This window comes from Pistacia vera, unplaced genomic scaffold (assembly GCF_008641045.1).
Source record: "Pistacia vera cultivar Batoury unplaced genomic scaffold, PisVer_v2 Contig93, whole genome shotgun sequence".
NCBI lineage: Eukaryota > Viridiplantae > Streptophyta > Magnoliopsida > Sapindales > Anacardiaceae > Pistacia > Pistacia vera.
In genome coordinates this window covers 1332366-1345111 of record NW_022196812.1, presented here as the reverse complement: position 1 = coordinate 1345111, position 12746 = coordinate 1332366, and the positions used below count along the sequence as shown (strand labels likewise).

The following is a 12746-nucleotide window of genomic DNA, read 5'->3' as shown; positions in this document are numbered from 1 at the left end:
ACCTTGAAGTTTGATCCAAGCATACTTTATACATCTGTATTTGGTTATTATATAGTTTCAGTTGAGGGGTAAAACTCATTTGGTCCACATTTTGTGCCTTTTTCTTTTTCATCTTATCTTAACAGAATAAAGGAACATGATTGACCATTTGCAGAACTAAATACTAAGATAAGCAGACAAACTGGTCTTGACTTATTTCTTGCCTAACTGGACAAACTTAATCAGTTCTAGATCTTGGAGATTAACCTAACCATTGGAGTTATCAGGTATATATTTTTTATTGAGAAACTTGGCAATCCAGTTCGGGAACATCATACTTTTTGCTGCAGGTAGTTCATGTGAAAGGAGTTTGAAATGAGCTCATGGTCAGAATCAATGAGGTAAGATGATTCCCTTGCAAGAGTCGGAAGAAGTTGATTGATTCTTAAGCGTCTGAGCAAAATCACACACGTTTAAGACATTGAAACAAAGAAAATTCACAATTTGCTACATTTTGCTTACCTACAGAACATGTCAGCATGATATATACAAATCCTAAATCCTGAAGATCAATGAGAATGCTCCTCCCTTTCATCAGTTGTCAAAATTTTTCTTACAATTCCTGGCCCTCAAATCCTGTGCTCTATCAGCTGATGTTACAACTTTTTTTCCCAAGGGGGATGTCTCCTAAGTAGCCAAATCCTGTGTAATAACAACTTCTCTGTCTATCAAATGTGGACTGTCCGCAAACGTATCAAACCCAGACAGAACAGATTACAGATGAACAAATGCTGATTGTAATAAGAAGACTTTAACTCCAATACCATGTTAAGTAACTATCTGTGCCATTGTAGTTGCAGTACCAAGTTGCTCTGTAAATTTTTGACATAACTAAATAGGATTCCACATCAACCAAGTATTTCTCTAAGCCTGAATCCAATTGAGTCCAAGCTTGGCAAAGAAAACCAGCCACTGATATGCATCCAAATGATAGCCTCGGCAAAGTACAACTTGTGGATTGGATGGCACTGCTTCTTCACTTTCAGGAAGATGGAAAAGTTTAAATCCGGCTACATGCCTATAGTTAGATGGTTTTTTCTACGTTTTCTCCTGGATTTCTTTAAGTTGGGTAAGCTCTTACATTTATCAACATTTCTGTCCTGGATCCAGTCCATATGACACTTGTCATCATATGGAACAACCTCCCCATTAACAAACGGTTCTCCTGCGAGAAAATAATAACAGTTTTATAATAAACAAAAAAGAACTTGTAATTTACCCAAAATGAGCCTTCCAATTACAAAAACATAACCAAATAACACATGATGTTGCAATGAATGCAAAATCAGGATATGCACGGCAAAATCATTACGTTATCATTCTGTTTGAGTTCCCTTTAACATAGATTTGGACTCAAACAACTTGCAATTAGCATCAAATCGTTCATTGTATCAAGTCAGAACATAGACCTTGATTATGGATTCCCAATTAATGGATTGAGACTGGTGTTACTTATACTGTTACACATTCATAACAATTTCCTCAGCCCAGTACAAGTACTTAATTTATTATCTTAGGAACAACATAGACACCACATGGGATTTCATCAAACACAACTATCATCATGACAAATTAACAGCACACACTAGAGAAGTTATAGATCCATTGGATGAATACATTGACTACAATTATATTGATAAACATGCCGGAAACGAACAAATTACAAAGTAATGCATCAACTTTTGTTTCTGCAGTAATTCAAATGCATGTAGGCCTATTCGTCCAAGCAAGGAGTTCATACAACCCGTCGTGTGACATTGAAACTATTCAATTGTATCCTCTCTAATGCCTTCCACTTCTTGGTCACAAAAGAAACCAACACCACCACCACCACCATAAAAAAACAAATTATAATCGGATGCCTCAATTTTTAGCAACACCTAAATTTACTAGCTCCAGCTCATGCTTAAAATCAGATGTCTCACTAAAATGAGATAATGTTGCTGAAATGGAATGATCAATCACTAATCCATATATCAATAAAGCAAGATGAATAATAGTACCTCCATAACTATTTTCACCATTGAACAAATAAGAATCTGGTAGAATCCATTTCACATTTGGCAAGACTGCAAACCAACCAGAACAAAATCATAAACACAAAATCAGAGGAAAATGTCAAAGGAAAAAACAAACAACGAAAAGAAACCTTACCTTTGATCTTATAAGTGAAGTTTTCTGGGACTTTGCAACCAAATGCATAGTAGTATTTAGTGGAAACTGAGTATATAGATTTCTTTGCTTCCTCTTCACTGCATATACCAATTTAAGAAAACCGAAATGAATGATAAACGGCTAAAACTAAATTGAAGGAAACAAAAGGTTGAAACTTTACCTGCCGAAAGCCATAGCGAGAGTCTTGACATAGCCATTAACGATCTCATCACGAGGTGGGTATCCCATGGGAGCCTCCATGACGACAAGCCAGTGCTCATAGTCACACCCCTCTAGCAAACTAGGTACCCGGCTCAACTGAGTCACCACCGAGCAGGAAGAGAACAGACTGGACGGAGAGGAAGACAGAAGATAACGGCGAAGAGGTGTCGTCAGATTCGTCGGGTTCCTGATGAGGCTTCGTAGCATTGTCGTTTTGATGGTAAATTTTTGCGTTTTGAGTTTCGCCTGAAAAAGAAAATGATGATGATGATTTGTGAAGTGACCCTGTATGATACATGATGTTGCTTCGTTTGATCCATTGCCACGCAATCACAGTTTAATGGGCCTAGTTTTTTTTCTCAGCCAACATTTGAAGGCCCATATATTATTTGTTCTCTCATTAATTGCAACTTGTTTAACCTATTTAATTCTAAAATTAATTTTTTTTTTTTTTTTTGGGTAAACCCGATAATTGCCTCTCCCACGACTGGAAGATAAGACCCCCAGTGACTAAAGGAATTACCATCCGGCCAAAAATGAAAAGATTTAATTTTCTTTTCATTAGACAATTTGAATAATTTATTTTCTCATATAATTTAATAATTGAAATGAGGTAAATAAAACTGCTATGTTTCGAGATTATGATAACATCAATAAAGAATGAGATAGATATTGTCATGATGGAGACTATAAAAACTTAAAGTTGTATTTATTTCACATCGTCAATTTAGTAAGTTGTTATGTTGTATATATATAGTTGAATTTCCTTCTCTCTAGAGCTTGTTTTTAGGAGTGAATTCTAATCAAGTCCGCTTATCTTTATCGGGGGCAATGATGGGTCCTTATGGGTTTGGACTCTAACCATGCATGCCCATGGATGATGTCAAGCGTGAAAGAGGTTATGATGTATATATATTATAGACATTATTATCAAATTGTAGACGTCAAATTCCTACGAATAACGAATGATAATTTAAACGTTTGATCCTAATAGTTAACACTTAACAATGCCCAAACAAGGGTGAATAGATAGAATACCGGAATCGGAATTCCACTAGTGGGGTAAGCCTTGCTTTTCGGTAAGGGCAAATTCGAATATCTTAGTGAATAGGGCACAGGACAGGGATATCCTTGATCGACCTTTGAGCCACCCTGGAGTGACCTTTGCATATCCTACTCTTTTTGCATCTTTGGGGGCTAATGTCGGCGATTAGGGGGCATAAAATTGTATTCATTCCCCATTTACCGAATAGAATACAGTCATTTACCCCTTTCACTATAGACGGCTTTCTTAGCCAATAATTCTATCTCTGAGAAGTAGGGGCTCTTTGCTTCTTTCGTCCCAAAGAGTACCGGCTAGCTCCTCAAACTCTTCAAAAGAAGCCTTCCTTGACTACTTCTTCTCCTAGTTCGGATAGAAACCCTGATGAGACAATAGAAAAATTCCTCTTATCTGTACCTGGTGTGACTTAAGCTGCTTTCCGATACTACTCATACGAGCGCTTTTATACTGAGTACCCTGTGTCAGCAATGTGCTCCATAAGAAAGGAAGAAAAGAACAAGGATGGATGGAATATAGCAGCTCAGCAGTAGAAGAAAGGGTAGAGAGGGCTGTTAGGACAGTAAGCGCAGTGAAATGGGATGTCTGTCTATCTTAGGGCAGTTATAGTGTATTCCTTTAGATTAATATATAGTATGGAAGGCAAGCGCGGAAGCAAGAAGACCTCTACCGGCCACTCTCTTTCTCTTCCTTCGGTAGGCTCTGCCACATAGCCAGACTCAGAAATGCAACTGTATGATCAAACCCAGCAAATAATGGCCTAAACAATGGATTTTCACTCGGGGCTTAACTTTCCATAATCCACTGTGTCAGTCAAGCCACCAGCTATTGATTGGATGAACTTCGCACCGGGAGTCTTAGTTTTAGTTCCACACTGCCATGATTAGAAGAAGACAGTCCCCTGCATTTAATATGAAGGCTTGGGCTATGCTCTTTTGGGTGCCATTCCTGCGAGTTGTCTTATACGAGTCACCAAACCAAGTAAATAACCTGAGTCATTTATTATTCTCTAAACACTTAAAATTTTACAATAACAAATAAAATAATACCATTTTTATATAGTAATCTCATTACTTATCTCATTTTATTTTAATCTTTGCCCAGAATCCCACATATATTATATTCAAACCATACAACATATTATCACATGACATGAAGAAAGGAATACTGTTATGCATACATTAATCAAGATGTGACAGAATTTATCCACTCACATTACACTCTCACCATTAAGCCCTTATTGAAATTGCTCTTACTCTATAGATTAAGGCAATCTAATTAAGCCATAACATAGTTAAATTACATAGCGTAAAGATGGGGTGCAAGCCTCTGTTCAACAACAGCTTCAAGTGGGAATTTTCTTGGAGTTGAGAGCCCGAAAATTTCCTCCATGTTTAGATCTTCTTTGGTCATGTTTCCAGGCAATTTCCATGCAAATCCATGCAGAAGATTAGCCAAACTTGATTGAATCACTTTGAGTCCTAGACTGTACCCTGGACACATCCTCCTTCCGGCTCCAAATGGCAATAATTCAAAGTCATGACCTTTCACATCAATTGACTTCCCAATGAATCTCTCAGGGTAAAATTCATTCGGGTTCTCCCACAATTCTGGATCTCTTCCGATCGTCCACACACTGACCAGGGCACGCGTGTCTTTGGGGATGTCATAGCCGGCGACTTTGACGTCTTGTCTAGTCATTCGGGGGACTAGCAATGGTGCCACCGGGTGCAGACGCATAGTCTCTTTGACGATGGCGTCGATAAACGGTAGGTTAACGATGTCTTTCTCTTCAACCCNGTAAATAACCTGAGTCATTTATTATTCTCTAAACACTTAAAATTTTACAATAACAAATAAAATAATACCATTTTTATATAGTAATCTCATTACTTATCTCATTTTATTTTAATCTTTGCCCAGAATCCCACATATATTATATTCAAACCATACAACATATTATCACATGACATGAAGAAAGGAATACTGTTATGCATACATTAATCAAGATGTGACAGAATTTATCCACTCACATTACACTCTCACCATTAAGCCCTTATTGAAATTGCTCTTACTCTATAGATTAAGGCAATCTAATTAAGCCATAACATAGTTAAATTACATAGCGTAAAGATGGGGTGCAAGCCTCTGTTCAACAACAGCTTCAAGTGGGAATTTTCTTGGAGTTGAGAGCCCGAAAATTTCCTCCATGTTTAGATCTTCTTTGGTCATGTTTCCAGGCAATTTCCATGCAAATCCATGCAGAAGATTAGCCAAACTTGATTGAATCACTTTGAGTCCTAGACTGTACCCTGGACACATCCTCCTTCCTGCTCCAAATGGCAATATTTCAAAGTCATGACCTTTCACATCAATTGACTTCCCAATGAATCTCTCAGGATAAAATTCATTCGGGTTCTCCCACAATTCTGGATCTCTTCCGATCGTCCACACACTGACCAGGGCACGCGTGTCTTTGGGGATGTCATAGCCGGCGACTTTGACGTCTTGTCTAGTCATTCGGGGGACTAGCAATGGTGCCACCGGGTGCAGACGCATAGTCTCTTTGACGATGGCGTCGATAAACGGTAGGTTAACGATGTCTTTCTCTTCAACCCATCTTTCTCTTCCGATCACTCTGTCTAATTCTTCTGTTGCCTTGGCGAATATCTCTGGTTTCTTTATTAGCTCAGAGATGGCCCATTCCACTGTCACTGCTGAGCTCTCAGTACCTCCAGCTATCAAGTCCTGCCGACAAACAGCTCATTGTTAGCCACAAGACAAAAATAAAAAGATCCGGTTGTTGCATATCTCAATAATTTTTACATAATTATTAAAGTTAAAAATCATGTCACTATTGAAATTATCAGAAATAGATCTCCTGTGGCTCTGGTCTTTCCACATGCCTCCTGGATGAGTTACACAGTAAATAAATGCAATATGCTTCTGTGGAACCCTCTCCCCCCAATGATATGTAGACTTCATATATACAAAAATAGTAAAATGTCTTATTAAAGTAATGAAGAACGGACTCATATGGTCTGTTTGTTTGGTATAAAATACTTGTCGCCATTACTAAACTTTTCTGAAGCATTTACTGCATAGCAAATTTGGGGTAACATTCTTTGATCCTCTGGCATCGTATTTGGATCAGTTTTGAGCCTTGTACTCCAAATTGAGAATCACCCTTTGAAAAATTAACTTCTCTTAAAAAAAATTCATCTTATAGCAAATAGCTTAGTTTCATTTTTCAATAGATTTAGTTAGGGAAAAAAAAAAAAACTGAAGTCAGAAATGGCTTGCAAGCTAGTTTTTGGCTTGTTGCTGTATGAGAAGTTGCAGGGAAAATGAGGCCTTGACGTAAATTGGAAAGCAGTTTAGATTCAAGGCTTCACAGGATTCCTTGTGGTCCATTAGTACATAGTCAAACAGTTTATCGTGCAGTCAACAAACAAAGAAAAGTATTTTTCATGATAATTGTATTCTGAAAACGGTATAGAGATAAGTACTCAATGAGTCACTATCAATGAAATGGGAAAGAACTTGTAGAAACAGTTGAAACTGGACATACCTGAGTAAAAGCTTTGACGCCATGTCTTTCGAGCTTAACCTCGAGATTGGGATCATCGGCGAGCTGCAACAGGACATCAACCATGTCTCTCGCAACATAATTCTCCACACCTTTCCTCCTCGCGTTATGTACATCCAAAACATGCTCCAAAAACCTGTCAAACTTTTTCGCCAAAGCCTTCATTCTCTTTCTGTAACCCTGCAAGTCCAAGAACGCGAGCCAGGGAATCGAGTCCCCGATATCCAACACCCCATTGAGCAAGAACAACTCATCAAGCATTTCCTTAAACTCTTGTGGCGTCACAATCTCGTTCTCTTCATGCTTGTCTGTGTATTTTTTCCCCAACACCATGCGACTAATCACGTTCAAACTCACGTCCGAAAGATAGTCCTTCAACAAAATACTCTTCCCAGCTGACTTCTGCAGCCCTTTAAGCAACAATTTCATCTCTTCCACCCTTATGTACTCGTAAGATTCAAGGCGTTTAGCGCTAAACAGCTCCATCAAGCACATTTTGCGAGCCTGGCGCCAGTAAGGACCGTAAGGTGACCAAGTGATATCAGAATAATTGTAGGTGGTGTATTTGCCGGCGGCTATTTTGGGCCGGCCAGCGAAGTGGACGTCATCAGTTTTGAGGATGGTTTTCGCCATCTCAACAGAAGAGCCCACCACAACAGGGAATGACCCAAATTTGAGATGCATAATGGCCCCATATTTCTGCGACAGCTCGTGGATGGACCGGTGCGGAAGTGGACCGATAAGGTTGAGGTTTCCAATGATAGGCCATGGTTTTGGCCCCGGAGGGAGTTTGAGTTTCGGTTTACGGAGTCGGCGGGACAGGAGGACGAGGGCAACAGTGGCTAGCCACGCTGCGAAGTAGGAGGCCCAAGAGGGGGTGATGAGCTCCATTGAGGGGTTATAGTGAAAGATTTAATGAAGTTGGGATGTGGTAGTGTCAGTGTGGTGGGGATATTTATAGTTGAGTTTTGTGAGTGATGAACCATAAGAGCTCAAGTCTTTGGGATTTGATATTTTTAATTGAGTAAAATAATTGAACTTAGGCATACTTCATGTGGAGTTTGATTGATTAATTAAATTAGTGATGTAATGGGTTTTGCAATTTCCTCACTATGCATTAATAATTTAGTGGCCTACTTGTCATAGAAAAAAGTATGAATAAACAAACAAAGTGAGAGTCTTTGTGAGTGGGATGGTCCAAAAGCCTCCAATTTGACCATTTCCTAAAGAGTGAAGTATGTTAAGCTATTGATTTGTAGGTATGAATTCGACAAGAAAATATCAACTTTGAATCCCTTCTATGTAGAGGGAAGACCAGTGTCACCGTGTGAACAAAATAATGTTTATTAAAATCCAGAAACTACATCGAAGTTTTCCCTATTCTATTCCTACCATTTACAAAATATATATTTGTTTCCCTATTCTGAAAATATTATTATATTTTATTCAATTATTTATAAATCTCTTAAATTTGTTAATTTAACTAAACACCACCCCAAAAAAAGTTTAGAAATTAATAAAAACACCCCTACCACTAACATTTGCTAGATTCTAGCCACCACCGACAAAAGGTGGTTGGAATTTGGTATAATGGTACACTATCAGCTGGATCTGATCGATAGTACGCTGATATAGTATTTTTCAGCTAGATCTACGGCCAAAGATATAGCCGTAGACGGTTAGGTCTTTGGCCGTAACTAGTTGTCAATGACGGCCAAGATATGGTTGTCGTTGACGACCAAACGTGGTGGTGGTCGATATTTAATGGGTGAGTGGGGATATTTTTGTAATTTTTAATGTTTTTATTATAGGGGTGTTTAGAAAATTAACAAACCTACATGGTGTTTTTATTTATTTTCAAATTCAACCGCGTAATTCCCATCCAACTTTTACTATTTCAAAAATACTATTCTAAATACTAAAACAAACACACCCTTTAATATTGTCGCTCAAGATATTTATTTTTCTCGTAATCATATTCTGAGTGATAGTTTCAGAAGTTTTTGAGATAGTTTATGAAATTCATATAACATAATAATAGAGAGTTATTGGAATTCTTAATTTTATTGTAGATATATATGGATTTATGTTTATTTGGGTTGGTGGGTGTTGGAAAAATGAAGTGGGGAATTTTTGAATTGACTTTGACTTTGGAAAATGCCTTTCGTTTTTCATGGTAATTTCTCGGAAAATTTGTGGGAAAGTAAAAGGAAAAAGAAAATTTATTTGAGATTGACTTGAGTCAATGCAGCCGGAGGCTGAATAATTTACAAGTTTAGTGCTTCCCTTCATTACTTTAATCATATAATTCCTTTCATTACTTTATCAACAAAATCAAATATTATTTATTGCTCATATATTGTGTTCATATTCACGAACACATTGTTAGGTAATTAGATGATTATCGATTATTATTTCATGATTTTCATTTTCAAATTCAAGACTCATAAAACAAGTCTGAGAGGTTGTTTAGATGATTATGATAAATAGAAGATAATATCGATAAATACACAGTCTCATATTTGATTTTTTATCTAAACATGATTCTTCATATGAGCATTGACCATTTAGGTGGCCGTTATAACGTTTAGATAGTCAAGCAAATTCAAGAGATTTCAAGAAAGATTTGTTTTTTTTTTTTGCCTTTTTTTTTTTTTTTTGATAAAGAGAAATTTGTTGTAAGTTCAGCGAAGGTTCATCAAAGTTTACCAACTTTTTGGAGGAAGAAAACAAAGGAGAAAAATGACAAGAAATTATGTGGGGTTCATTGTGAGCTCCTACTGAATTTAATTGAAATTTCCAAAGTTCTTTAAATAAATTATGGGGTTAGTTGAGTTAGTCAAAATTTGAGATTATAATAAAGTGGAAATTAATTAATTAATTTAATTACTATATAACTACCACAATTTTGTCATATATAAGAGAGATTCCTTTTGCCAAACAATATTAAAATAAGATAAGATATGTTTAACGTGGGTGAGTTCTTTTTTTTTTTTTTTTTTTAATTTGTTAAAGAAAAAAAAGTAAATAGAATTAGACTAAAGAATAATATAATAATAAAAGGGTTAATATTAAAAAAAAAAAAGTTATTAAATATCTCTTAAAATTATCAAAAACTAACCCTTCTCGTAAAGTGTGTTTCATGGTTTTCTGAAAGTCGTTAAAATATTTAAGACATTATGTCAAAATCGAATTAAATTAATTATTTTATATAATAATGAATTAACATTTGGATACCCATTTTTGAAATTTGATTTGGCTTTTATCTAATTGTTTTAATTTTTTTTATTTAAGAAGCAAAATTAGATAGAGTTGGTGATTTTTTTTTTTTTCCTTCAAATTCCCCTTTTTTCTTAAATAATTAGATTTTCTAGTAAATAAATTTAAATTTAATAATTTTCTCTTTCACCAATAAAACTAATAGTCTCATGGAATTATTGTCAAAAATCTCTTTATAAAAAATTAATAAGAATAAGGACTCTAAACACTGACTCTAAAGTCTTTACATTATGTCATAATCCAACAAATTAATAATAATTACAAAGAAGACCTTATATATAAGACTTTTGGTTGCTATTATTTTATTTGTTGGGCTCTAATAATATCAAAAGTTAAAGTTTCCAACACATGAATCACAATAATAAAAAAAAATAAAAAATAAAACTAGGAGTTGTGATCCAGCTGGTAACTGGACTTTTAGTGGGTAAACTTTACCTGTAATGTCTGAGTTTTGAATCTCATTGGAAGTAGCTCATGACCAAGGACATTTACTCGAGGTCCGATGGAGAACTAATCTCATACCTCTGGGTGTAGGGACATCTTGAGGTTTTCACAAAAAAAAAAAAAAAAAAAACTTAAAATTGATTGAGAATTAGTTTCATACTTTCGTGTGTGAGGACAACTTGGTGTTTTCACAAAAATATATAAATAAAAATAGAACTCGAATGCCTGATCGTTGATTAAGAATTTATCTTATACCTTCGAGTGTGGGGACATCTCAATGTTAATAATAGAAAACAAACAAACAAACAAAGTCTTAGTCAATCCAACAAACATGACATATGCTAGAAATTATATCTGACATCATCTTATTACACGTATGCCAAAATAATAATAAAAATGGAATAGATATAATTATTTATTACTACTTTAAAAAAGAAAGCCACTTTTATTTTCCCAGTATTTGAATTTATAATGTGGTGGTTGTTGACTTTGGGGTAATAGTTCTCTTTTAATTAAGAGTTAATGACATTAATATTCCTAGATATTATATAATAATAAAAGTTTCTTTAAAGTTTTTAAAATAATAGATGTTTGGACACCATGCGAAGTTGCGTCTAGAGGTAACTCGCATCCCTCAAGCCATCGGGTTGTGCCACAGAGTTGAAAACTTTGACAATTGTCTGGTGGGTGTTTGCAAGAATGATATGCACGAGGGTGTGCATACAAAATTGTAAAGATGGCAATGGGTCGGGCGGGGATCGAGTACCCCTTGGCCCAGGTTCGGACCTATGCTTGAGTCCTGACACCATACTCTGGCATGGGCTTAGGCTAGGCCTATTGCGAGGATGTTAAGTAATTCTAGGCCTGATCCGACTGGCTTTTTGTGACTCTCACTTCCTGTCATGTTAATTTTAATTTATTTTCTCATGGGCAATCTTTGATATATTTTTCTTTATCATTCATATTAACTTAATTAACAATATCTTTTGCTTTAATCACCATATTTTTTGTGTGTATAGATTAATATAGTAAACAATGGATCTTGGGTTTGACTAAAATCGAATTGATTGTTATCATAAATTCATTTCAAAATCATAATCGAATAAAATAAAATTTTAACTTTTTTTAAATGATAAAAATTTAGGTTTGGCTTTGCGATGGTTGTCTCAAGCCAGACTAGTACTCGAGGGGAAGCCCTAAGACTATACCTAGGCCTATGTCCATCCTCGCAAACAACAGTTAATGCCCGACTTGTATGGGCTGGGTTCTCGTAAATCTGAGTATAATTGCCATCTCTAAGGAGGGGTGCTCCTTAAAAGGGGAGTGTAGGAGCCGTTAGAGGTCATTCTTTATAGTCGACAATTAACAAGAGATAAGGCATCCAACCATTAATGAATTGTTAATGAGTCATTAAAATTTACGTTGTTATAAGTTAATAAAAATTATCAAATTGCTATCCTATCCTATCCTTTATCTTAAAACCTACAAAATTGAAGACAAAAATTAATGTAATATTAAAAATCTCAAAGGTTTTTTTTATTATTATATCATACCATGGAGATTAGTCATTAACTCTAAATGAAATATTAAATCTAAATATTTAATTCAATAAATGAAAATAATATTAGTGAGTTTAAAGGCTGTACACTTAATATGGTTCATTGATTGTCCACGTGGAATAAAATTTGATGAAAAACATGAATCACATGTGGTAGCCCCACTATTAGTGAAGAATATTTTTTAACCTATAGTCACATGGGCGTACCGACATTATGGCATTGGCATGAACCTCGCTATTCTATGATTTGGGGTGGTTCGTTGAATGGTCCTAACCACTCTATAACATAGTTATAGGCAAGGGCAGAGCCAGAAAATATGTTATTGGGGGTCAAGATGTTATCTTCAATGAACAACGGTGCCAGAAACATCAGAAAGTTGCGTTTGCTGAACTTTGCTGGG

At 35.8% G+C, this 12746-nt stretch overlaps 2 protein-coding genes across 4 annotated transcripts; both read right to left on the bottom strand.

Moving 5' to 3' along the window:
* Positions 1-450: 450 nt before the first annotated feature.
* Positions 451-2622, bottom strand: LOC116120344 (multiple organellar RNA editing factor 7, mitochondrial-like). The gene is made up of 4 exons (XM_031406297.1): positions 2375-2622; positions 2194-2291; positions 2043-2108; positions 451-1204 (listed from the first exon to the last, which is right to left on the bottom strand). The coding sequence occupies exons 1-4, from the start codon at positions 2620-2622 to the stop codon at positions 1050-1052; spliced, it is 567 nt and encodes a 188-aa protein (XP_031262157.1). The 3' UTR covers positions 451-1049.
* A 2018-nt stretch (positions 2623-4640) lies between these two features.
* On the bottom strand, positions 4641-8011 carry LOC116120275 (trimethyltridecatetraene synthase-like). Of its 3 annotated transcripts, none has more exons than XM_031406229.1 (3): positions 7047-8011; positions 6077-6223; positions 4641-5257 (listed from the first exon to the last, which is right to left on the bottom strand). In XM_031406229.1, exons 1-3 carry the CDS (start codon positions 7953-7955, stop codon positions 4775-4777), a joined length of 1539 nt encoding a protein of 512 aa, XP_031262089.1. In that variant the 5' UTR covers positions 7956-8011; the 3' UTR covers positions 4641-4774. The 3 variants fall into 3 exon arrangements, with proteins under 3 accessions (XP_031262089.1, XP_031262090.1, XP_031262088.1); XM_031406230.1 differs by having other exon boundaries at positions 4641-5272; positions 6092-6223; XM_031406228.1 differs by lacking the exon at positions 4641-5257 and having other exon boundaries at positions 5460-6223.
* Positions 8012-12746: the final 4735 nt, after the last annotated feature.

Coding starts and splice junctions, on each gene's coding strand:
- LOC116120275 (XM_031406229.1), bottom strand. CDS start 7,955: ATGGAGCTCATCACCCCCTCTTGGGCCTCCTACTTCGCAGCGTGGCTA. Junction 6,224..7,046: donor GCGTCAAAGCTTTTACTCAG/GTATGTCCAGTT, acceptor GTTTGTCGGCAG/GACTTGATAGCTGGAGGTAC. Junction 5,258..6,076: donor GATGGGTTGAAGAGAAAGAC/ATCGTTAACCTA, acceptor GAAGAGAAAGAC/ATCGTTAACCTACCGTTTAT.
- LOC116120344 (XM_031406297.1), bottom strand. CDS start 2,622: ATGCTACGAAGCCTCATCAGGAACCCGACGAATCTGACGACACCTCTT. Junction 2,292..2,374: donor CTCGCTATGGCTTTCGGCAG/GTAAAGTTTCAA, acceptor TGGTATATGCAG/TGAAGAGGAAGCAAAGAAAT. Junction 2,109..2,193: donor CTTCACTTATAAGATCAAAG/GTAAGGTTTCTT, acceptor GTTGGTTTGCAG/TCTTGCCAAATGTGAAATGG.